This window comes from Lissotriton helveticus, chromosome 12 (assembly GCF_964261635.1).
Source record: "Lissotriton helveticus chromosome 12, aLisHel1.1, whole genome shotgun sequence".
Classification (NCBI taxonomy): domain Eukaryota; kingdom Metazoa; phylum Chordata; class Amphibia; order Caudata; family Salamandridae; genus Lissotriton; species Lissotriton helveticus.
The window spans coordinates 281,780,008-281,805,480 of NC_136073.1; the positions used below are offsets into that span (position 1 = coordinate 281,780,008).

General features: G+C 43.4%; 1 protein-coding gene across 3 annotated transcripts in view; it reads right to left on the reverse strand.

The window, feature by feature from the left end:
* ANKRD27 (ankyrin repeat domain 27) overlaps nucleotides 1–25,473 on the reverse strand; it is a 582,242-nt gene that overhangs the window by 356,360 nt on the left and 200,409 nt on the right. For all 3 annotated transcript variants that reach the window (XM_078670366.1, XM_078670365.1, XM_078670368.1), the window contains 2 exons: nucleotides 17,686–17,818; nucleotides 3,918–4,010 (listed from right to left, as the gene is read on the reverse strand). In XM_078670366.1, coding sequence (XP_078526492.1) covers nucleotides 3,918–4,010; nucleotides 17,686–17,818 — 226 coding nt within the window. The remainder of the gene's footprint in view (nucleotides 1–3,917; nucleotides 4,011–17,685; nucleotides 17,819–25,473) is intronic.

A 25,473-nucleotide genomic window follows, 5' to 3' on the forward strand; every position in this document is an offset into this window, starting at 1 on the left:
CTGGATTTGAGGAAGGAAGGTTCAGGGTGCCCCTAAATAGTAAATTTAGGGGTGTTACAGGTAGGTAAAGGGCAGGGACCAATGGGTACCTTCCCTGGGGTGGGTACACCCCCTATTCAGCCACTCTCCAGTGGTAGGGGGGCAGGAGCCTGTCCCTGGTTGGCTGGGTCCCCTCATCCTCAAAATGGCGGGGACTTGAGGTTGTGCTTCACCTCGCCTCCCCCACTTTAGGGGTCGAGATGGCAGAGGTGGGCACACCTCTCTTCCTCACTTGTTTTTCACGCCGGCTCTCCCGCCCAAATTGGGGGGTAGAACCAGTGGGGACCAGTTGCTGAGTACAGAAAGTGGTCTGGAGAGGCTCACAAAGGCGGTATTGCCTTTGAAGCTTCTCCTTTGTGAACCCTGCCCATCCTGGGGGAGGAGGCTTGGCACCTCATCCCAGGATGTGCATTGTTTCAGGCCACCGAGAGCAGCAAGCTCTCGACCCCGGGATTCGGAAACATGTCTGGTGGTGGCAGTCTTGGCAGCCACTCAGTCAGGTCACTGGGAGTTTGTCGAGTTTCAGGGGGCATCTCTAAGATTCCCTCTGTCATGCATGTTACATTAAATCCCCCACTGGCATCAGTGTGGGTTTAATGTGCTGAGAAGTTTGATATCAAACTTTTCAGTCTTCAGTGTAGCCATCATGGTGCTTTGGAGTTCGTAATGACAACCTCCCAGCACCATATACTCTTAATGGCAGCACTGCACTTATTTATTTATTTATTTTTTGAAATTTGTAAAGCGCAACAAATGCCCAAGGGCGTCTCGGCACTTACAGTGCCTAGGAATGGACCGGGGTACTGTAGGGGTACAGGGCTCATGCACCTGTGCCCACACCACTGGCATAGGGCTCCCGGCCTGAGGTGTGACAGAGGTATGCCAGAGCAGTGTTTTGTGGGCATGGCACACAGGGATGTGTGCTATGTCGACTCTTTATTTTGTCCTGCACCATGACACGCAGCCTGCAAAGGCAGTGTGTGTGTGTGCGTCAGGGCACAGGGCCTAGAAGGGTGGCACAATAAGTGCTGCAGCCCTTAGGGGCCTTCTCTGGTCACAGGGACCTGGGTATCTAAGGTGTCATTTACGAGGGACTGACATGTGGCCAGAGATGCCAATTGGCTTTAGGCTTCAATGCAGGATTAGGGATGGAACACAGGCCCTGGGTACCTGATTGGCAGGAGCCCAGGGCACACTCAGTCAAAGCACATCAGCAATTCAGCAAAAAGTGGGGGCATACTAAGTAAGAAAGAGGGCACTTTCTCACACCTGCTAAATGAAGACTGGGACTATAAATATGATATAAATGTTACCAGAACTCTACCTAACTTATTCACTCCCAGTAACAACTCAGGGACTCGCAGCCAACTGTCCTGTGACACACTACCACTTCGCTTTAAAGACAAAGCGGATAAAATGTTTAGAAAGTTTGACAACTCCTACAGTAGATGCCAAAAAACCTGACCCTCCCCCTCCCCAGCAAGACAGCTCTATCCTATGCTACCCTCTTAGAATCTCCACCCACCTCTTCAGAGCTAGTCACAGTAATACTCAATGAATTAAAATCTAATACCCCACATGATCTCTGCCCTCCAGCAATACTCAAGCTTGCCCCGGAAAATATTGCCACCAATCTTTCATCCATTTTTAATTCTATGTTTCCATCCAGAATCTTCCCAGTGGTTTGGGAAAAAGCCTCCATTATCCCCTCAAGAAAGAAGTCCAGTTTGAATCCAGCAGACCCCCAACACAAACCGTCATACATCCCACATTCCTCTTCCCGCCGAAATCGCTGAAAAAATACTGAGCACACATTTAGCTCAATTAATCCATAAAAAACAGCTCTTGGACCCAACTCAGTTTGGTTTCAGGCCCGGGCACAGCACAGAAACAGTCCTCATTAAAGCCAACGAGAAATAAGAACGGACGTAGACAAAAGTGGCACTGCGGCCCTTGTTCTCCTCGACCTAACATCAGCATTTGATACAGTTGACCATAAAATCTTGGCCAACCGTCTAGCTGAGATAGGAGTCTCAAATAGGAACCAATCAGTGACCTTAGGTTGCTATGAGTCCTCTTCTTTTACCTTACCTTGCAGGGTCCCTCAGGGATCCTCACTTAGTCATACACTTTTTAACATACATGTCTCCAATTCGGCCTCTTTAATGAAACAATGTCTCCAATTCGGCCTCTTTAATGAAACAATATGACTTAACACCTATCTCTACGCTGATGACACTCAACTAGTAGTTTCTGCTTTCAATAATGACCCTACAATGCTTATGCAAATCCAGGACCGTTTGAGGGCAGTCAGTTCCTGTCAATGTCTGTAGCTCAACTCGGGGAAAACTGAGGTTGTACTATTCTATAACCTATTACCCGCCCGGTCTCCTTCCTGGTGTCCAGATGAGCTTGGTTCCTTTCACACCCCTCTATCAAGAGCCGAAAAATCTTGGTTTTTATGTTGACAATAGGCAAAACTATGGTGCTCAGGTTTCGGCAGTCATCTCATCTGCCTTCTTCACTCTTAGGATGATCAAAAAAATTATAACATACATTCCTACTAATTCTCCAATTAATGTGGTCACTGCATTAAAACCAGACCAATGTCCACTACTTGAATATTCAGGAAAAACACATTAATAGGCTCCACACAGTACAAAATGTTGCAGCCAGATTAGTCCTAAAAACTGCCTGAATTCCATTCAGTATCTCCTGGAATCAGGAAGCTTCACTGGATTCCAGTCCGAAGTCATGTAAAATTTAAAGCTGTGTGTGTAGCTCATAAAGCACTACACAACATGTGTCCTGAATTTCTGAGACCCATTTTGCAGTGGTCCATTTATAATAGACCCCTTAGCAATATGGGAATTAGACTAGTACTCTTACAATCCCCAGAGTCAGGAAGTCCAATTTGGGTGGAAGTTTTGTTACTGGGACTGCCAAACTCTGGAACAGTCTTCCGCCCCCTATTAGGGCAATCCCCTCGTAGCTGCCCCTTAGGAAAGAACTTAAAACATGTTTATTTGTTTTTTTTAACAATTAGGGCATTCTGTTTAAAGCTCCAGTTCAGCTAGCACCAACACATCCTAGGGTATTTGTGCACTGTACAAGTTGCAATAACATAACATGCCTTTAATTGACTTATGTGGTTTTCTGTCACAAAATATCACAAATATCTAGTGGAAAAAACCTTCAGCTCTTGCATCCCCCAAGCAAACACTAATTGCCTACACATTTATAGATGCAACATCTTTACCTTTGTTAAATCCTGCTCCAGACCACCCCAAGTCTATTATCCACACAGAGACAGACCTTTGCCGCAAGTGGACAATTCAGGACACAGATCTCAGATCTTGATCAGTACAACCTGCACAATAGTCCCACTCGCCAAACAAATTTAGTTTGACCTCCTACAGGGAAAGTACTAGGCTCAGCAGAACAGAACAAGCAAAGAATGTGGGCTATGGACGTAAGAAGATGTAGAGAAAAAGCCCTTGAATGTGAGCTAACAGCCTTCTGCCTAACGTGCGCTGTGGAGCAAGCACATTATCTGAAGAAAGGTGTGCAGACATTACACATAAGCCAGGAGATGACTCCAAGAGCACTCAACACATAATATTATCTTTTAATTTTCACTTTAAATCCCTCTTTCATCTCATTAAACCTCATGCACAAACCAAGACATTGTATTGCTGATGGACTTCGTCATAATCATAGCCACACTATTAGCATGTTGATCATTTATGTAATCAAAAAGATGAACCAATCACACTAATGCTTATGCAGTTGAATGATGTAAAGCGGTTACCAAGCAAAATGTAAAAAATGTATAATAGTACAAGTCATTTAATTAGAACATCTGTTTAGGGTGGCACCTCAAACAAGCAATCAATTGGTGTTGCAGACATCTGGGACAGCATGTTCATTCTCTGCCTTAAAAACTGCTTATCAGTAATTTCACCAGATTCCTAGAAAATAAAACACATTAGTATTACAAAACTGTAGATGTGTTTAAATAGGTGTCTTCTATTTGTAAAAGATACAAATGGGCAGAAAAAGACATAAAAACATACATTTTAAATAATCAAGACAAATGGTATTTAGTCTAAAATATGAGCGTCAACAGCAGTATGTCAAAATATTTTACTTTAATGAAAAAAACTGCCTCCATGGGGAATGAATATATTCTCTTGCTCTTGTTGCACCCGACGGAAAATCACTCTCGGGCGGGTGCTTTTCATGTGGCGGTACACTCCACAAATTATTTTAGCTCACCTTCTCGATTTTGAAAGAGAAATAAGCACTCTTGGGTGACGTTTACTCGGGGTCTTTATTCGAGTCAAACAAACGCGTTTCGGCGACCTGCCTTCCTAGGGTTTGTCAACACACCGGGAAGCTGCCATGATTTTTAAATGTTCTCAATGTGTCTCACAATAGAAAAGGGATCAAAACATTATCGACGCCACATGCGCCATTTTGGAATGTGTAATTCTAGCATTCATCAATGTTGCTCACTGATTGTTCATTACAATTTCTCAGAGGAAACACTCTTATTCAGAAGATATTTCAATTCATTCAAGCAATGTTATTCGAAATGCCTTCTAATACGCAATTATGATTAAAACTGACAAAATTATTCATGGTTCGCCGTGTATTGGTCTACACCACTTTCATTCACAGTGTGTCCGGACGGAATGTATTCCGGTATCCTAGCACACTGTGAACGCCCCACTTTAGGTTTTTTGACACTCCTATCGCCAATATACGGCGAGATGTCCTCCGGATTAGTTTATCCAGCCGTGGATCGGCTTTGGTCCCTCTCAGTCTAACCATGGACACACATTACTGGATTGTGGCACGTTAAATACATACATTTAAATTATCCTGTATTGAATTTTTGGATCTTCATGTGGAGATAGTCAATGATCAACTAACATCTAGACTTTATCACAAGAAGACAGCAGGGAATACCCTGCTTCATGCAGAAAGTGGTAATTCCAAAGTTCTGATTCAGAGCATCCCCTATGGGAAATTCCTCAGGGCATCAGACAATTTTGAAAAAGAATGTGAATGCACGAGTGAGAGGTTTCTGGCTAGGGGTTATAACCTCAAATCCATTGAGAGTGCACAGACTAAAGCTGCCAAATTCAAACAGGTGGAGCTGCTGGTTCCTAAGGAGAAGATCAATAAAGAAGATGGCAGTATCATTAGATATATAACAACTCACAATTCAAGCTCACAAGATGTGAGAAAATGTCTAACAAACATTGGAGAATTTTAAAAACAGAACCAACATTGGAAGGTGTTGTTAATGACTCTCCGAACATCACATTTAAGAAGACTAACTCCTTAAAGGATAAATTGTGTAGGAATGAAGTCTCACTCATAAAACCCCTATTGACATTCAAGGTTTTATACCTGTATATCTAGCAAAGCCTGCAAGTTTAGTTCCAACGTAAAAAATGTTTACTATCCGGTGACAGATTCAGAGAGATCGATAGATAAACATCTGACATGCCTGTCTGATTTCTGTGTATATGTTTTGGTTTGCCCATGTGCTAAGAAGTATGTGGGCAGCACTCTGTTTGCTGCTAAAAAAACTTATTCTGGAGCACATGAGAGCAATACAAAACAAGGATAAGTTGTCTCCAGTGGCGGGACATTTTGAGGAACTCCACAGAAGTAATGGTAATTTATTACGATTCTTTGTAATTGATCGGGTCCTTCCTACTGTAAGAGGTGGGGAAAGAATTGGGTGATTGCGCCAATTGGAGTCCAATTATATCTTGGAACTAGACACTAAGATTCCAGGTGGCCTCAACTCTGAAGAAGAGTTGTCCTGGTTTCTGGGTGAATAAACCAACGGGACTACTTTAAATATTCTGACCTTTTGTAAATATTTCCTCTTGGTGATAAGAAAATGAAACATTTGGAAGAGTGACCTTGGCCCTCGATGCCTCTAGTACTGTATATCTGTATGATTTTAATTGTTTTTAGTGCACCCTCACATTTAATCATTTGCACCGTTTGTGTTTTGTAATTTAGAAAACTAGGTTAGTGCCAGGATTTGTGAATTTGTTTCTCCCCTTTAGGCGGTGAGAAAATCTGGAGAAATACAACATTGAAGAACATTTATACCACTGTTGCTGTAACCTTCAGTATGAAGCTATATTGTATGCCCATGAGGGCAAGTGGAAGAGAACCTTACCATTTAGATTGTCGATTAACCCACTTGGGAATAGCACTTTGAAAGTATAATTACTGCCATTTGTTTAAAATCCCACTTGGGAATAATATTTTGTAAAACGTAATATTTAATTATTGTGTAGAGTCTGGAGGGACATGCTTGATTATTTAACTGGCAGAACAACGTATGACCGCGAGAGTATAATTACTGCCACATTAATTTTACCCACTGGGGAAGAATATTCAATAGCAGATTGGTTGGAAATTGTATAATATCTGGAGGTAACTTGCTATATTACGAAATCGACAAAATAATGTAGTCTCTCTTTAATCTTTATGAGGCTATTTGCTGTGGTTTTTCCACTTTTTCCATTTACTAGAGTTAGCGTACGTCTCACTGCCACAAAGAGGCATTGCTATTTGAGCATTATGTTGGGGATAAACTATAAAGCCTTAGTATGGAATGCTATGAGCATTTGGCAGTATTTTGCAGTTTTTTTTCGGCCGATGATAGTATGACTACAAAATGTCGTATCCGAGTTTACAACCATTGTGATTACATAAGGTTTGTAGAAATCTCATAATCAGTTAAGCTGTTCTAATCATGTAATGAATTTCGTATTGGGATTAATATTTCCCGTTTGGAACAGATTATTTGTAAATGTCATATGAAGTTGGATTTATGTGCTCTTTTCACCCTTACAAGGTGGCCGACATTTTTCAAACCAAGTTTTGACTATTGGATCCACTTTTTATGTCTGTCTGCACGTTGAACGCAATGAGTAATGTGTATATATGTAGCATCTTAAAAGTAGTGAATTCACCTGTGATCAAGGTGGTTTCGCCGAAACGCGTTGGGTTTGTTGGCAGCTTGGAGTCATGAAATAAACTCTTCCCAAGCTCTTGGATTGTGCTATTATTACGGAAGGAGTGCATGAGTGCAATCTGTACTGTGGAGATATATATATATATATAAATATATATATATATGTATATATATATATATATATTCAATTTTTTTTTGCTCTTCTGACATGGACTTGCAAGTATTTATTTATTTATTTTATTTATTTATGGGATTTTTAGTGCGCAACTAATACCCTAAGGTGTCTAGGCGCAGTGAGATACTCTAGGATACAGAAAAGTCAGGACACGAACTTATCGATTAAAAAGCCAAGTCTTCAAGGCCTTGCGAAAGACAATGAGAGTTGGTGCAGTTTTAATGTTCAAGGGGAGTGAGTTCCACAGTAAGGGAGTTGCTACCAGGAAACGTCTGTCTCCCCTTGTAGCCGTTCTTGTACGGGGTACAGACAATAGACAACTTGCTGCTGATCTTAAGTTCTTTTTAGGAGTGTACACCTGAAAAGCATCCGCGGACTCGACCAAAAAACATCTCAAAAGAAAGTCATAACGTACGAGTTATTTACCTTCGGTAACGATATATCTGGTAGAGACGATTCTAGCCGCAGATTCCTTCACGTAGAATTATCCCCAGATGTGAGACTGGATCAGGAAACTTTTTGCCACAGCATCCCTGCGCGCCGGGGGCGGGGCGACATCATGTGACTCCGCCCAGGCGTCGTCCGCACATGTGACGTCAGCGAGGTCACATAAACCCCATAGAACCAGTGCAACACCGCAGTGTCCAAGGGCGAGGAAGAACAGAGCAGAGCTCTGAGCAGCCACCCAACCAACACACAGACCGCAATACCCACCTCTCCCCCGGAGATAGGGAACCTGCGCAAAAGTCATACACGTAGCAGGCCTACAACCACCCCCTGAACAAAGAAGGGGAGACAGTCCCCACAGGCAGGAACGACCAACCTCCAGCCACCCCCACCTAGAGGGCATCCACCCCCCACGAAACAAAGGTAAGGCACGACCAGAGGGCCGCAACCCAGAGGTGGTAGCGGGGCCAAGCCCCAAACATCAAGAAAAAGGAAATATGGGTGGAAACCTCCCCGACCTGGAGCCGCCATAGCAGCGGGGCATAGAAACACCAGAAGCCCCACCTTCCCAGAACCAAGATGAGGGAAGAACAGCAACCAGCCACAGCCACCGTACATAACAAAAGACGGTACTCACAGAGGACAAGGCCCCCACCGGGAGGCGAGTACCAAGGACCAGCCCAAGGGTCCTCGCAGAACAGGGAGGAAGGGCGGGCCTGAAGGAATCTGGGGCTAGCATCGTCTCTACCAGATATATCGTTACCGAAGGTAAGTAACTCGTTCATCTGATAGAGACTACTAGCCGCAGATTCCTTCACGTAGAATAGATACCCTAGCAATACCCACGGGGAAGGAGGGTCTGCGAAAGGAACCCACCAGTCTGGACAGGACAGTAGACCCACAGGGGACCAGCCCCGTAGACCAGGGAGGCAACCTCGTCCCTACCAGGCAAGAGGACCCCCAAGTCAAACGCCAGCAGCCCCAGAGGGATGTACGAGGAAGGAGGAAGAGTGGAGGCCCATACACTCACAACAGAGGAACCAAGGACAAGGCGGGAGAGGCCAAAACACCCCACTCCGCCCCAAGGGCAACCGAGCTTCCACCCAACACCAGGGCAGGCAGAGGATTAAGGAGAAGCCCAGAGGGCCCGAGGAACCTAGGAAGAGGCGGGCCCACCCAGAGGGAAGGCAAGAGGCCAGCCAGAACGGCAGCTATAACCATAAGCGGCCAGAAGCCTGAAGGACAATGAAGCATCTCAGCTCTCAGCACAAGAATGCCCACAGCTGTGGACACTGCGTGCGCGCAGGCTGCACCCGCCTCTGTAGGGCCCTGCGGAGAAGAAATCAGCTCCTCCATGGGTGACATCTGTAGACTTAGACGGCCGTCCCCAAAGCCAAGCGGAACGGGCTTGGGCCAGACCTGAAAGCCAGAAGGCACCGAAGAATGGAGTACCTGCCGGTCCTCCAACGAGCACCTTGGCCTCAGAAAGGGCAGGGAGCCATCCTCCGACGCCGGTGAAAAAGACACCAGACGGTGGCCAGTCTCCGGGGAAGAGGACACCAAAATGCAGCCAGCCTCTGGAGAAAAGGGAGCGTCCGAAGACGAATCCGCCGCACGACCTCTGCATGGAGACGTGAAGTCCGCACCCTGAGGTAGGACGCCAGCACCATCCGGCGCCGAAGGAGAGACCGGATAGGCTCCTTCAAGTCACACCACACCGGGGATTGGAGTGGGGCCGAGGCAGTAGCTAGCGTGGAGGGATGAGAGGGACCGGGGGAGTGACCCAAAGTCCTCCGCCAGCCTCGGCCCAGAATGTTGCGAAGGCGTTCCTGCGACCCATGTGGAGGTGCCAAAGACGACAACCTCCCACTCGCCCCCCGACGAGGCAGCCGCCTGCGGGGAGGAACGAGAAAGGCCGGAGGGGGACGAGGGGTCCCCACCCCACCTCAGCCCAGAGCGGGACGAGGAGAGGCCACCGACTCTTGTGGCACTGTCCGAAGCAGACACCAGCGCCTGGACGGCGTTAGCTCAGCCTTGGACGAAGCCTTCGCCTGCCCTGAGGGCCGAGCGGGTCTCGGTGATGCGACCCGAGCCCCGGAGACCTTCCGCGACACCACAGGGACTCCCGCGGGAGATTGCGAGGCAGTGGCGCCGTGGCATGAAAGAGGGACTCCAGAGCTGCCGCACCCCAACAGCACCACATCCTCCAAGCCTGGATCTGAACTAGTCGGCGCCGGAGCCACCAACGGCGCCGCTGAGTGCCCCACTCGAGGCGAGGGATCTGTTGGCGCCCCAGGAGGGGGAAGGAGGAGGAGACGTCAGCAAGGCCCACAAAGCCGCCGCGTATGTCTCCATCTGGACTCTCAACGCCCCCTCACCAGTAAATGGCGGATAGGAGGACGAAACGCGAAGCCGCATCACCGCAGAGAGCCCACGCCCCCAGAAGGCGTAAAACCAGCCCCCAGGGACAAACTGCAACACTTACCCACAGGGGAGCACCGCTCTCGCGACATTGGAGAAGGCAGAGGTCGACCTGGAGCTCCCGCCACGACTTTGGCTTCAACTGTTGACACGCCTCACAATCAGTGGTGCCGTGACCCTCCCCCAAGCACCACATACAAATGAGATGAGGGTCCGTCGCAGTACTTTAAACGCCCACACGACGTTCAAGTTTTGAAGCCCGAAGGCATTCGCACACTGTTCCACCAGATAAAAGACAATTAGTTTAGAGAAAAGGGCCCCAAACAGGCTTGCAGCAAGACTGGATCCGTGTTGCAAGCGGAAAAGTAAAAAACTGACGTAGGCGCGCCGGGGCGGGGCTTATGTGACCTCGTTGACGTCACGTGTGCGGACGATGCCTGGGCAGAGTTGCGTGATGTCGCCCCGCCCCCGGCGCGCAGGGATGCAGTGGCAAAAAGTTTCAGGATCCAGTCTCATGCGTATAAATAAACCACTCTCCTTGCCAAGTCAAAACGTCGACGCCTTACCCCCACATGAGACCGGTACCGATTCCCCCAGCCTATTCTCCGACGCTTCATTGATTGCATAAAAACTGTGTATATATATATATATATATATATATATATATATATATATATATATATATATATATATATATATATATATACACACACACACACACATATATATATATACACACACATATACATATAAAGTATTGTAAAATTGTTTCTTGCTGGACCGTTCTCCTTGTACTGGTATGGTTTACCAGTCTGTTTTGGAAAATACTTGATTTGTGTATTCCTATGTAAAGTCACTCTCACTTACCTATTACGAGCACACACTATCCTGTCCCCCCCTCTTTTGCAACCATATATCTAAAATACTCAATTGTGATATGGATTCTATATGCATAGAATAAACAGACCTTATTTGGTTATAACTGTTTTTGGCGCATTTGTTTGACATTAATTGTGTATGGTTGAATAGATTCTTGGAACATAGTGTCTCCGCATGAGTATTCAATATCTGTGTTGAATATGTATGCAACACCCATTAGATAATTTCTGAATTTATTTGACACTAAAAGAAGTCACGGACCAATACTCTTTCATTCCCACATTATACCCAGGTCTGGTGATGATTTTTGGGTTACCCCAGTATTTGTAACGCTAATCCTTCTTATAGAGCGTAGTTGGTGTGAAGGTTTAGTTTTGTAAATGTAATTTAAAATTGAGTAGAACAGCCTGCCTGTGTTCGTCAGGACTGCACAGTGCAAAAAACACTTTTTGCTACATCAATGAATGATAATATAACTCATGATGTCATGATTTTTGAGCCACAACATAATGAACTCACAGCGTGTGTCACCCTGGTCTACTGATGTCAGGCCAGGTCACAGGAGTGAGGGGAATCAAGCCAGCCCTGTGGTTAGCACTAGAGAAAACACTGGAGAATGTAAATGCCTTTGCCTAAAATGAATTACAGCCTGCTGGTTCCATCCAATCTTGTGATCCTGACTCCACTCCCCAGCTACTCACAGGCCATGCTACTTCCTGATGATCGTGGTATACAAATCCCTTAACCCAGCTAGATTTCCATGTGATTGACTCAGCCCTAGCCATACAGGCCTGCCATCTGAGTTGCTCCGCTACAGCCCCACAGACATGTAATGGACTGTGTCACAGCTGAGACATTAGCCCGAACAACATGACATGCGAATGATTGCCTCAGACATGACGGCCTGCAAAATTACTGCAATCTATATACTTCATGCACGTAAATTGATGCAAACTTTCGATTGCAATTAGGACAACATTTTATTCCACACACTCTATACCTACAAGAAAAATTAGACTCAATCCACACAAGTTTTACCCAGCCTGGGTTGAGAGGGAAAAAAAACCTATGAAATGATGGTGATGCATTGGGGGTATTGTGGGCTTACAGTCGACATCACAGTGAGTCATCATAACTTCACCTACGGTCAACTCCGAAAGTTAACGCTTTAAACACTTTGCGCCTGATTTAGAACTAGGCGGATGGGTTACTCCATCACAACCGTTACGGATATCCCGTCCGCCAAAATATAAATCCCAATTATATCGTATGAGATTTATATTTAGGCGGACGTGATATCCACCACCGCTGTGAGTAAGCTGCCCGCCAAGATCTAAATCAGGCCCTTCGATACATTTACAGACCCTACGTGTAGAAAACAAACTTATGCACTGCATGTGAATCTTAAAGAGGTTAGCTCTGCAAAAAGGCCACACTTTTTAAACCAGCATTGGCAAAGCCAACAGGTCTCGCCTATGCAAGGTCTATTGTTTTTGCCAATATGTTTTAACCATGTTGCACACAAGCGCGGCTGCTGTTCAGCATGGCTAAAAGTTAGTAGTGTAAAGGAGAGTGGAGTGGCATAGAGTTAAATAGCGTGCAGTGGCGTAAGGCTGTGGAGGGAGTAGAGTGTTGTATAGTGGAAGGATGTAGAGTGGCATAGAGTTGAGTGGAGGCCATTGAAAACAGAAGGAGCCTATTTATCAAGGCCTGCTGGGCACGGAGATGTTTTGCTAAACGTCTGGAAACAAACCCTCATATGATGATCAAGATCTATAAAGCAAAATGTACTAGTATAACACTTTATAGGGCCGGCATATGGAGACACAAGACATGTCCAGAGCTGCAAGCAGTAGAAAATGAATACCTAAGATATGTTCTGGCAACTCCAAAAAGTACATCAGTACATGCATTACACTTGGAACTTGGCATACCCTTACTTACAAACACAATTAAAGTCAAACCTATTTCACTCTGGCACAAAATCTGGACATCAGCGTATACAGCTTTTAATACATCGCTAATTGTGGTTTGCCTTAAATTAACTTCACATTCGTCCATTCCATGGATCGTGTATGTTTGTACAACGGTTTTTCAAGGACAGAGATCATTTAGAATATTTTGAGAATCCAGAGTCACACATTTGGAGAACCTCGACCTGATATCAGAACTCCCAAAACCCTCAGTTCTTAACAATCAATAGATTTGAACTTCTTTTAATATACAGACTTACCTTAAAGCGGTTTTAAATTTGCAGCACAGATTTGTTTTTACATTCTTAAGATTAGATAGATTCCATCGACTATGCACTTTTACTATTATGAACAATTGGTCCAGAAATTTGTCAAATTGTCTTTGCGACAATAGGATGCCCCAAAGTACCATGCACTTGGTTCTTTTATGTAAATTGTATGCACCACAAAGGAAGCTCTATATTTTACCTATCATAAAACACCAAAGCTTTACACAATTCTGCCCTGCCTACCTGTTTTTACAATCTTTGCCTTCCCTCGAAATTTGCTGTAGAATGTCCTCATTTCTATTGCCCGCTTTCTATGTTAGAAAAAGTATGATTTTAACTAATATCTAGAACATGTCTATTGTAATACATAATTTAGGGGCCTTTCAACTAAACATAATCTGAATAACTATACTTTGGAATCTAGGATTGTAAATATTGTATATTTTTACATGAAAAGAGTATGGACCTTGTTGCATATCCAACAAAAAGGAACACCTCGCTGGCAGAGAATCGTTCATAACCTGAAGTGATGGTTTTAAATGTACTGCTCTTAACGTTTGTAATGAAATGTACTTGAGAGATGTTTTAACTTGTGGGACTGCTTTTATGGATGCCTTTCATTATGACACCGAATAAAGCAAAATATGGCATAAAGTGTGTGCAGTGGAGTGGCACAGAGTGGAGTTGTGTTTAATAGATTTGAGCGTCCTAGAGTGCAGCATCATGAAGTGGAGTGTCCAGGAGTGACTTAGAGTGAAGTGGTGTAAAGTACAGAGTAGATTGGCATGGAGCACAGTGGCATACAGTGCATTGGTTTTGAGTAAAGTGATAGAGCGCATTGACAGAGTGCAGTTGCGTAGAGTGGTTTAGAGTGAAGCAACGCAGGGTGGAGTGGCGCAGGATGAAGGCGTAGAGCGCAGTGGAATAGAGTAGACTTGTCAGAGTAGAGTGAAGTGGCATAGAATGGAGTGGTGCAGAGTACGGTGGAGTGCAGTGCAGTGTAAAGTGCAGTAGTGCAGGGTAGATTAGGGTGAGTTAGAGTGAGGTGGCGTTGAGTGATGTAAAGTGGTACAGAGTTGAGTGGTGAAGAGTACGATGCAGTGGCATAGAGTGCATTGATGCAGAGTACAGTGGCGGAGGGAGCAGACTTGCAGAAAAGAGTGTTGTAGAATCCAGTGGTATGGTGTAGCGTGTATTCGTGTAGAGTGCAGTGGTGTAGAGTAGAGAGTAATGGAGTAGAATACATTGGTGCAGAGTAAAATACAGAGGCATTGTGTGCAGTGATGTAGAGTGCAATGGTGTAGAGGGACGCAGTGCGCAATGGTGTAGAGTAGTGTAGAGTGCAGTGGCGTAGTGTGTTGTACAGTATAGTGGTGCAGAGTGCAGTAGGGCAGAGTAGTTGGTATTGAGTGTATTGGTTTTGAGTAAAGTGGTGTAGGGTGCATTGGCAGGCAGAGAGTGCAGAGGTTTAGTAGAGTGGGAAGAGTGCACTGGGGTAGAGTACAATGGTGAAGAGTGGAGCGGCATGGAGTAGATAGGTTCATAGTAGAGTTTTGTGGCGTAGTGCAGGGGGGAATGGAGTGATCCATGGTAGAGTGTGGTGGCATAGAGTAGTGGTGCAGAATGCACTGGAATGAAGTGGTACAGAGTAGAGAGCATTGGGATTGAGTGGAGTGTTTAGAGTAGATAGGCAAAGAGTGTAGTGGAATAGAGTCCATTGGTGTAGAATCAGGTAGAATGGGGTAGAGTCCAGTGATGTATAGTGCAGTCTTGCAGAGTAGAGTGTTGTAGAGTGAAGTGAAGTGGCCTAGAGTGTAGTGGTGTAGAGTGGTGCAAAGAAGAGTTGTGCAGAGAACAATGGCATAGAGTACAGTGGTGAAGAGTGGAATAGAATGCAGTGACATAGAGTTCAATGGTGTAGAGTGCAGTGATGTACACTCCACTGGTGTAGAGTAGCATGCAGTGGCGAGAGTGCAGTGGCGCAGACTGCAGTGGTGTAGAGTGCATTGGTTTTGAGTAAAGCGGTGTAGAGTACACTGGCAGAGAGTGCAGTGGTTTAGAGTAGAGTGATGTAGAGCGCAGTGGTGTAGAGTAGAATGGTGCAAAGTAGAGTAAAGTGGGTCAGCATAGAGTAGAGTGGTGGAGTGGAGTGGTGAACAGTGGAGGGGCACCGAGTGGGTAGAGTGCAGTGGCATAGAGTAGACTGTTTCAAAGAAGGGTGAAGTGGCGTAGTGCAGGGTAGAGTGGAGAGGTGCAGTGGCACAGAGTAATGGCGCAGAGTGGTACAGGGTAGAGTGGTACAAAGTAGAGTGGCATTGAGTGGAGTGGGATTGAGTGGAGTGGGATTGAGTGGAGTGGCATTGAGTGGAGTGGCATTGAGTGGAGTGGCATTGAGTGGAGTGGCATTGAGTGGAGTGGCATTGAGTGGAGTGGCATTGAGTGGAGTGGCATTGAGTGGAGTGGCATTGAGTGGAGTGGCATTGAGTGGAGTGGCCTAGATTGGAGTGGAGTGGCGCACACTGCATATTAATAATATTATTTAGCATTTCTTGAGCGCATGGCTACCCTAAGGCATCCCAGTGCTAGCGGGAAAAACAGGCCAGGAGAGGCGGTTACCAGTTAATCTTCTGGAAAAGCCAGGTTTAAGTAGTAGAATAGAGATGTGTAGAGAGGCATAGAGTGAAATGGCACAGAGTAGAATTACGTGGTGGAGAGTGCAATGTTGCAGAACAGAGTGTCCTGGATTGCAGTAGTGTAGAGTAGAGTAGAGTGGTATGGAGAGCAGTTGCATAGGGTAAGTGGAACAGAGTAGAATAGAACAGAATGGTGCAGAGTACAATGGTGTAGAGTGGCGTAGAGTGCAGTGGTGCAGAGTAGATTGGCATAGAGAACAGTGGCATGGACTGCAGTGGTGTAAAGTGCCTTGGCATGGAGCAAAGTGGCACAGAGTGCAGTGATTAGTGTAAAATACAGTGGCGCAGAGTGGAGCAGCACAGAGTGGATTGTTGTGGAGTGGAGCGGTGCGGAGTGGAGTGGTGCGGAGTAGAGTGGTGCACGGTAGAATAGGGTGCAGTAAAATGAATTGCCATTGAGTGCACTGGCGTAGAGTGGAGTGGCATGGAGTGGTACAGAGATGAGTGCAGTGTTGTAGAGTAGAATGGCATAGAGTCAAGGGGTGCAGAGTACAGTGGAGTGTCCTCGACTGGAGTGGTGAAAAGAGCAGTGGTGCATCGTAGAGTGGAATGGGGTGGGGTAGAGTGCATTGGCATAGAGTGGCGAAGAGTACAGAGGCGTAGAGTGAAGTTGCATGCATTGGTGCAATGTGGAGTGGCGTAGAGGTGACGCGTAGTGTGGAGCAGTGCAGAATAGAGTCCAGTTGCTTTGAGTGCTGCAAAGTGGAGTAGAGTGGGGTAAAGTTGAGTATGCATGGTGTGGTAGCACTCAGCCATTACAGACAAAACATCTTCAATTGAAATGACCATTACATTTGCACAGACATAGTCTTACTGATAAAACTATAATGCGCACAAACTATAATATGTGGTAACGTCATGTATTGACTGCTTTTTTTTTTTTTTTTAATCGTATTAAAAAATGTGTTTTCATCACATTTCAGAATTACCAAAAATGTGCCTCATTTGAACTTCCTAAATTCTGATATATTCTGCAATATCTGCACAATTCATTTATAAACATTTACATTTTGTTGCATGCTAGAAAAAAACATTGTGCAGTCTTCTTTCCAGCACCCCCCAGTTGAAAGATTGATTGTCACATAAATCCTCTCACTTCAAAGTCAAAGAAAAAAACCAATCACATAGCTCCCTATGAACACAGAGCCTGACATTTGACATTTGTCTTAGAATGTACAGTAAATGTGAAACTACAAGAACAAAATTCAAAGGCCTGTTTATGAAAATCAAGCACGGGCGGAAGGATACCGTAAATAGAGAGTGAACCACAGAAGGGATGAGCTCAGGCTGGACAGCTGAAAACAAATAAGGCCAGCAAATAGAAAGCAAGCAAATGTGAGTTACAAAACAAAAACAAAGCCAATAGTAAGTCATGGGCAGAGTGGATTCCGAGGGAAGCTTTCCAAATGTTCCCAAGATGTTGTTAAAGAAGACAGCTGCTCTGTCTGGTAGGCTTCGACCTAACAACTGGACAGGGAATGTACAAACATTGGTTATACACTAAAAATCCCACCAATAAATATCCTAGCAAGCTGCCAAATACCATATAAATTAGGCAAACAGTCAGAATTAGATATTGGGAGGTTGATAGGAATGTAGGACATTTTAAAATTGAAGAAATGGGATCACTGGATTAAGTGCTCAGATATGTTCGAACTCTAACAACATTGCAATTTAGTTTTAAAGCTCCTCTATTACACAGCATTTTAAAATGAACACTAGAAGTATTATCGGACAAACATTTAAGTTTAAAAGGGCAAAAGGTGTTACTCACAGATGACTTTTCAGACAGGTTTCCCTGGCGAATATATTCAACTGCGGCTTCAACAGAGGTCAAGCAGTACCCCAACTCATCCTTCACAGTGGAACAGAACCGGAAATTTTTTATGTAGCTCAAATTTGCCATCCTTAAAGGCAAAACACAGACAATCCTTATGCAAAAAGGAATTAAGTATACAGCGTGTTTACAATTCATTTGACAAATAACGAGTCCACATCTAATTCATTTTTGGATAAGTCACACAAAAAAACAAATACCACCACAGCGTTCAACTTTGATAATGATAAAAAATTATTACAATGTACGAAAACGTTATGTTAACATTAAAGAACGAGTTGGTTGTCTCTATCTGGTCCCAGGGGAGAGTTTCCAATTCTAACAAACTGGAATACGTTTTAAAGTATTTGCACTGAGGACTAATTGGATGCATGATTGTAACAACTTTCATACCAGCTATACAAAAGACTGGATTTAGAGTTTGGCAGAGAGTTTGGCAGAGGGGTACTTCATCACAAACTTTCACGTCCTAAATGCACACAAGGATCTAATGGCAAGTTAATTGGGAGCATGCAGTATACCAAATAGATTTGGTGTAGCAATGTGCACTTTTGAATTGTTTTAGCAGCTTTTAACATGTGCATGTAAGTTATCCTCATTGTCAGCCTGTAACCCAAGGAGAAAAAACAGAAAAAAGGGAGAGCAAAGTCTGCAGCTGGATTACAATTGATGAACCAGAGTGCAAAAAGGATTATGTTACTTACCCATTAAGCATTTTTTCTTGGCATGTAGAGCTGTAGATTCACATGCTTTGCATACTCCTGCCATCTATTGTTGGGTCCGGATGTTTGCAAGTTGTTTTTCTTCGAAGAAGTCTTTCATCGTCACAAAGTAAGGTGGCTCTTCCTTTCGGTGATAGTGCGCATGGGCATTGACCCCACTGTTAGATTGTTTTCCTGCAAGAGGGTGAGAATGGAGTAAGTAAGTGTAGTATAGAGATGTCCATGCGTATGAATGTATAATCAAGAACCGAAACAACTACAGGTGCCCGGGGAGGCGGGTGGGCGCATGTGAATCTACAGCTCAACATGCCAGGAACAGATGCTTACTGAGTAAGTAAGAAAATCTGTTTGAAGCAGGTGTGCTGTAGATACACATTCTTTGCATAGACTACAACGCAGTACACTCCCAAAGCGGTGGCTAACCTGTAGATGTTTGAAACAGTGTTTTAAGTACTGCTTGGCCTTCATTAGCTTGTTGGCGTGCTAACACATCTATACAATAGTGTTTGGTAAATGTGATTGGTGTAGACCATATAGCAGCCTTACATATGTCAACTAGAGGAATGTTACCTAAAATGGCATTAGTAGCCCCTATATTGCAAGTAGAATGCACTCTAGGGGGTATGGATAAAGTTCTTTTAGCTTTTGCATAGCATGTTTGAATGTATTTACTGATCCATCTTAAAATGCCAGATTAGAGTTGGGATTGCCTTTGTGAGATGGACCAAATGCAACAAACAGTTGTTTTACTTTGCAAAAACCTTTGGTCCTTTCTATGTAATACAATAAGGCTCTTAACATCAAGCGTTTGAAGATCTCGCTCTGCCACTGAATCAGGCTGAGAAAAAAAACACAAGTAACTCAACTGATGTTTTGCACAGAAACATCTATAGAATTGATTTTGTTATTACAATAGACAATAAATATTTTCCACTTTTCTGCATAATGTGCTCTCGTAGTGGGCTTTCTTGCTTCTTTCAGAATAGTCCTACAATCTGGTGGTAGATTTAAATATCCAAACTCTATGACTTCAGAGGCCAAATTCCTAGGTTTAGTTCTTTGGAATTTGGATGCCTCATTTCTCCATGGTTCTGAGTGAGAAGCCTGGAAGTGAGATGCAGCTTTTGATGTTAACTACTGACAGCTTCAACAGGGTGTTGAACCATGGTTGACTGGCCCATGTGGGAGCTACTGGAAACAGTGTGAAGGATTTTTGCCCTATCCTCCGAACCAGAAATGGAATGAGTGGGAGAGGCAGAAAAGCATAGGCAAATATCCCCGACCAGTTCATTAATAGGGCATTGCCTTTGGAGAGTGGGTGTGGGAACCTGGAGCCGAAGTTTGGGCATCCACATTGTTGGAAGTATGGAAGGAGAACTTGGGGATGAAGCGCCCGCTCGTGAATTTGCTGCCTCGTTCTGCTGAGGAGGTCGGCAATTTGATTGTTTACCCCTGGGAGGTGTTCTGCCAGAAGATACATTTTGTGATGGATTGCTTAATTCCAGATGACTTGAGAGAGGCGTGACAGTTGGCGAGTGTGTCCCCCCCTGTTTTTGTACATAGTACATTGCTATCATGTTGTCTGACCAAGCTACGATAGCTTTGTCTATTAGGTGAGTCTGAAAACTTTCAGCGCTAGAAGCCCTAGATAGTTGATATGGAGACTTTTGTGCTAGTTGCTCCATAGGTCTTTTATTGTGTAATGCAGGAGATGGGCACCCCATCCTGTCAGAGGTACGTCTGCTGTGAAAGATGAAAGGGCGTCTTTTTGATACATTTTGTGGGTTCCACCACTGCAAAGAGTGATGGGTGGTGCCGTCTACCAACACTAGATCGGTTAATTGACCCGGCAAATGATTCCACTGACGTGCTAAGCACTCTTGTAGGGGACGCATGTGGAGTCTTGCATGGGGTACAAGTGCGAAGCAAGACGCCATCATTCCCAGCAGTTGCATGAACACTCTAGCTGGTAATGATTGGTTGGATTGAAAATGTACTATCAAAGACTGAATGTTGTGAATTCTGGCTACATTGGGAGAGGCTAGAGTTTTGATAGGGTCTAGACTGGCCCCTAGGTAAGTTGCATCTGTGAAGGATGCAGGTGAGATTTCTGTGCATTGACCGTAAAGCCCAGTTGATGAAGAAGGTGTATTGCGGTCTGAGTGTGTCGTTGGCAGTTTTGGTAAGTGCATGCTTTGATGAGCCAGTCATCTAGGTAGGAGAAGACGCAAATATGTTGTCTTCTGAGATGAACTGCGACTACCGCCAGGCATTCGGCAAATACTCTGGGAGCAGTAGTCACTCAAACTGGACTACTTTGAATTGGTAATGTTTGCCTGCTATCACAAATCGGAGGTATTCGCGAGGAGCTGGATGAATTAGAACATGAAAATATGAGTCTTTTAAGTCTAGAGTAGACATAAAATCTCTCTTCTGTAAAAGTGGATGTACCTGTTGAAGTGTTACCACGTGAAAGTGCTGTGACAGTATATATATACTCTTTAACTCTCTGAGATCCAGATTAAGTCTTAAGGATCCATCCTTTTTAGGGATCAGAAAATAGAAAAAGTCAACCCCTGAACCTTGGTACTGTACTGGAACTAGTTCTATAGCCCCTTTTAATAAGATAGATCGCATTTCCTTTTCGAGCAACTGTAAGTGGTCTGGAGACAATGTGTGAGAGCAAGGCGGAATGTTTAGAGGATTAGTGGTAAGCTTCAGGAAATAACCATGTAGGGTAATTCTGATCAGTCATTTGTCAGTTGTTATAGATTGCCAAATGGAGAGAAACTGTTGAAGTCTTCCCCCGATAAGTGTAGTATAGTCTGAGGGAAGCGTGGGGAAGTACTGCTTATTAAGGGAAGGGGAGTTAAGGGGTGTGGTGCCTCTGCCCGTGCCTTTAGAGTGATTTTCTCTATATCCTCCTCTAAAACATCCTTTTGAGGAGCAGGACTGGTTATTACCTTTGTAAGAGGAGGTATTCTGGTCTGAGGTATGTGGTTTTGGATCCTGCTCTGTAAAAGGAGCGACAAAAGGAGCCTCTGTTTGAAGGAGACTAGAGCGCTCCCATAGACTTAGCCACTTCAGTGTCCTTCTTCATTTTCATAAGCGCCTAATCGACCTCAGGACCAAAGAGATGTTTTTTGTCAAATGGTGTATTTAAAATAAATTGTTGGACTTCAGGTTTAAACCCGGAAATCCTTAACTAAGCAGGTCTCCTGAGTAAGACGCTAAAGTTGACCTCCCAAGCTGTGGTATCAGCAGCATCTAGAGCACATCTTATTGAAGATTAGGAAATTAGCTTTCCTTCATTCACCAAATCTTGCACTTTTGCTTTATGCTCCTCTGATAGATATTGGAGCAACTGCTCCATTTCATCCCAGTGTTCCCCCTCATATCTACTGTCTAGGGTAGAGAGGATTGCGCACCGAGGGGAACTCGAAGAACAGTTTCGAACTGGAGCGCAGCAATATCCGTCCGAATTCGATGGCGGAAAAAAACAATCTAAAAATGGAGTCAATGCCCATGCACACGATCGCCGAAAGGAGGCGTCACCTTACCTTGTGACTAGGAAAGACTTCTTAAAAGAATAACGACTTGCAAACATCCAGACACTAGATGGGGAGTATGTAAAGCGTGTGCATCTACAGCACACATGCCTTGAACCTGAATTTCGGCTGCAGATGTGCGACAGCAGCACACCTGATGCATGAGAATGCACAAATAGCATCACCATTCGGCTTCCAGATATAATCAGTATCTCCTGAACAGAGCCTTTGCCAGAGGACAAGTCAGGAACTACAAACGTTGGTCTCAGTTAGAGTCCTGAGAAAAGAGTACCGTAGGGAAGGTTGAATGACCAATGTCTGGGTATAAAGAGGATGTTAATTGCCCCTAAGGGGACAGAAGCGGATAGCCCATCCATAAATGCAGACTTTATGGAAGGTAATTTAGAACTTGGGCCTGCAGGTGAAGAGGGATATATATTGGTGGTTTCAGTCATTCCGAAATTATGTCTCACCTTGAATTCCACATCCAGTTCATTAAGCTGACATTCTAAAAAATTAGATATCTCAGAGGCACTGCTACAAACTCAGGTAACTTCTCTACCTGAGATGCTGAAAGCAGTTTTGAAAGATTAAAGCACTAGTGACAGTGAAATAAGTAGATTTGATCAGCAAAATCACTCCTACAACTGAAATACTGTAATGCACAGTGAGTGAACACGGATACAGGCACCTGCGGGTGCTGAAAGAATCATGTTAGTATAGAGTTCTCCACCTGCTCGCCTGGAGTATTAGGATGACTTCAAAAAGAGCAAGGAAATGCCTTTCAAAAAATCACTGTTAAAGAAGGAGAAAGCTGGTTAATGTACTATCTAAAAAGCCACACACACACTTGTGTGCAATTCAAACTTTTGGGCCCATTATTAAAATTAATTGTATTCTGCATCCTGGATAGGTCTAGGGATCTCGGACAGCTGTGTGCTTGCCTCCCTGTTGTTTAACCTATACACGAAATATATGGTTAAGTTGCCCAGTGAGCTGGACTATACTAAGACAAGTCAATAGAGGCGTTAGTAAAATATAAAAATCTATTAATTGTCCAAAACCAGTATTGTAATTTTTTTTATATAAGTAAACAGAAATAGCTTGTGACATTTAGATGTCAGGGCCTTCCCATAGCTCTGCCATTTGGGGGTCCAGCTTGGGAAGAAAAATGATTTTAGAGGATATATTACTATGTTGAAGACTAAGTCAGTTAAATTAGTAAATGCCCTTTCTACTTGGATCTCTTCAGCCTGACTACATATCCCACAATGCATGTAATGAAAAGCAAAGGCCTACTATAATTAACCTATGGCTTAGAGGAGCTAACAGGTTGACAGAAAAAGCACTTGATTTAGCACAATATAATCTGCTCTGCTCTCTATTGAATTCATCCAGGCATGGCTCAGAACCAAATAGCCTAAAATTTAGTGTGTTCTACCTATCACTTGGAATGAAAGCATGGTTTGTGAAATTCTGCTACCACCTACATTCTGAAGACCCAGACCGAATGAAGGGTTAATTTGGAAATACATTGGTTCTGTATAATAAGCAAAGGCCCAGGATTAGATAATTGGAGGGCCCTGGATTAGATAATTGGGAGTCATCGGTAGACAAACTTGGAACAAAGTGCCTTTGGAATGACAGGCGCTCATTTGAAACATTAAAAACGGCAGTTCTGGAGAATAATCTAAAACCTTTAAATTTTTTGTGTTTATTACGAATATCTACACTACTTGCAACCTAGAAAAATGCATGTTTGGTTCAGACTGTACCAAACAATGGTAAATTAAAAAAACATGCATAAAACATGCATAAAACACACATTTGTTTATAAGCAAAATGGCATGAATTAAAATGGAAACCTAATTATCTATATTCATGCTGGCATCAGACGATAACCTATATTTACCTAACCTCATTTTTTTCCACTTTCCCCTGCGTACATTAGGGGGTCTTCAGATCCAGAAGTACAAGGAAAGAAGGTATGCAGACTGTGGCGATACCAAACAATCATTAGATCATATTTTTAATTTTTGCCCCAAACAACTGGCTGAAAAAAATGAATGTTAAAAAAAAAATTGTATTGGTTTTATGGTGAAAACTTGCTAGGAGTGAATGTGCAGTCCCTAAGAGACAAATGTATATCCAACAGGGGCATTTGCAAAATTCGTGGACGGTTACATATAAATATTTAATTTGTGTTAGTTGAATATAAACAAGCTGGGTTCATCTGGATTAACAGAGCTATAATTCGAGTTGCGTAGGGCCAACATTCCCATTTTGTAATTAATCTTTTGTATTGTTTGTTTTATTGTTTGAGCTTGTTTTATCATGATTAACAGTTTTATACCTTCTACTGTGTAGGGCGACAGTCCCATGCCTCAATCAACATATTGAATTTGAATATGTTTTATTGTCTCAACGAAACTGTAATATTTTTAATAATTATACCAAAAATTCTAGCCATCACTAAAGTAAATAACATCTGTAAGTCTTTGAGCAACAGTGGAGTGAGGTAAGATCATACTTGTACATAACGGTGTGCCCCAGAATTTTCAGATAAAGAACTATGCACTTGTCACATTTAAACCAAGGAGAGTCAATGAGCAAACCTAAATTAATAAAAATTGCATATTTAATGAAGTGCTTGGAAGCTTCCAATGACAATGTGACATCGGGCTACTAAAAGGTGATTCCACAATTCCAGGAAAAACAATACAAAAGAACCAATTAGAAACAGAAGGCAACAAGCTGTTCCATATGGGGGTGGGGTGGAATTGATATTCTGCATGCTAATTCAACTTATTCATTTACACAATACACTTCCAAATAAAATCCTATTACTAGAAGAGCTACCCTCTTAATGCTTTTCTCCAATGTGTAGGGAGATAAAACTGGTCAAACCACTAGTTTAACCTCTGGGAATGCGCATTTTGTTTTACATAATTTTTATTTACTAAGTATGATTATTTTATGGTCATATACTTCAAGTATCTGCAATGATTATGGCTTTTATATCAACTTTCAAGAACAGAAGTTTGTGGTTTTATTTGTCCTAGAATGTACCAGATTATGGACATCTTGTACCTTTTGGACCTTGCCCTTCATTTTCCTTCTACTTTATAAATATTTTTCCACTTTGCATTTTTATTATTGTTGGTAGACAAGAGATTAGTTTAATGTGTAAATTTTTAAGTTATAGATTAGAAACAGTTTGTATATTACCTCTTTTTCTTATATATTAATTTAAAACCTTGTATATTATATATTTATGCAATTCAACTTTTAATCTAAATGTGGCAAGTAAGAAAACACAGCTATGCTCAAAAAATGTTAGCAGTTAACTAGGGCCAATACACCTTAGAATTGTGGCAGAAGAAAAACAAAATTGATAAAAAGGTAACATTTCACCATTAGCATGTAGTAAAAGATACACCATCACTAAAATGAAA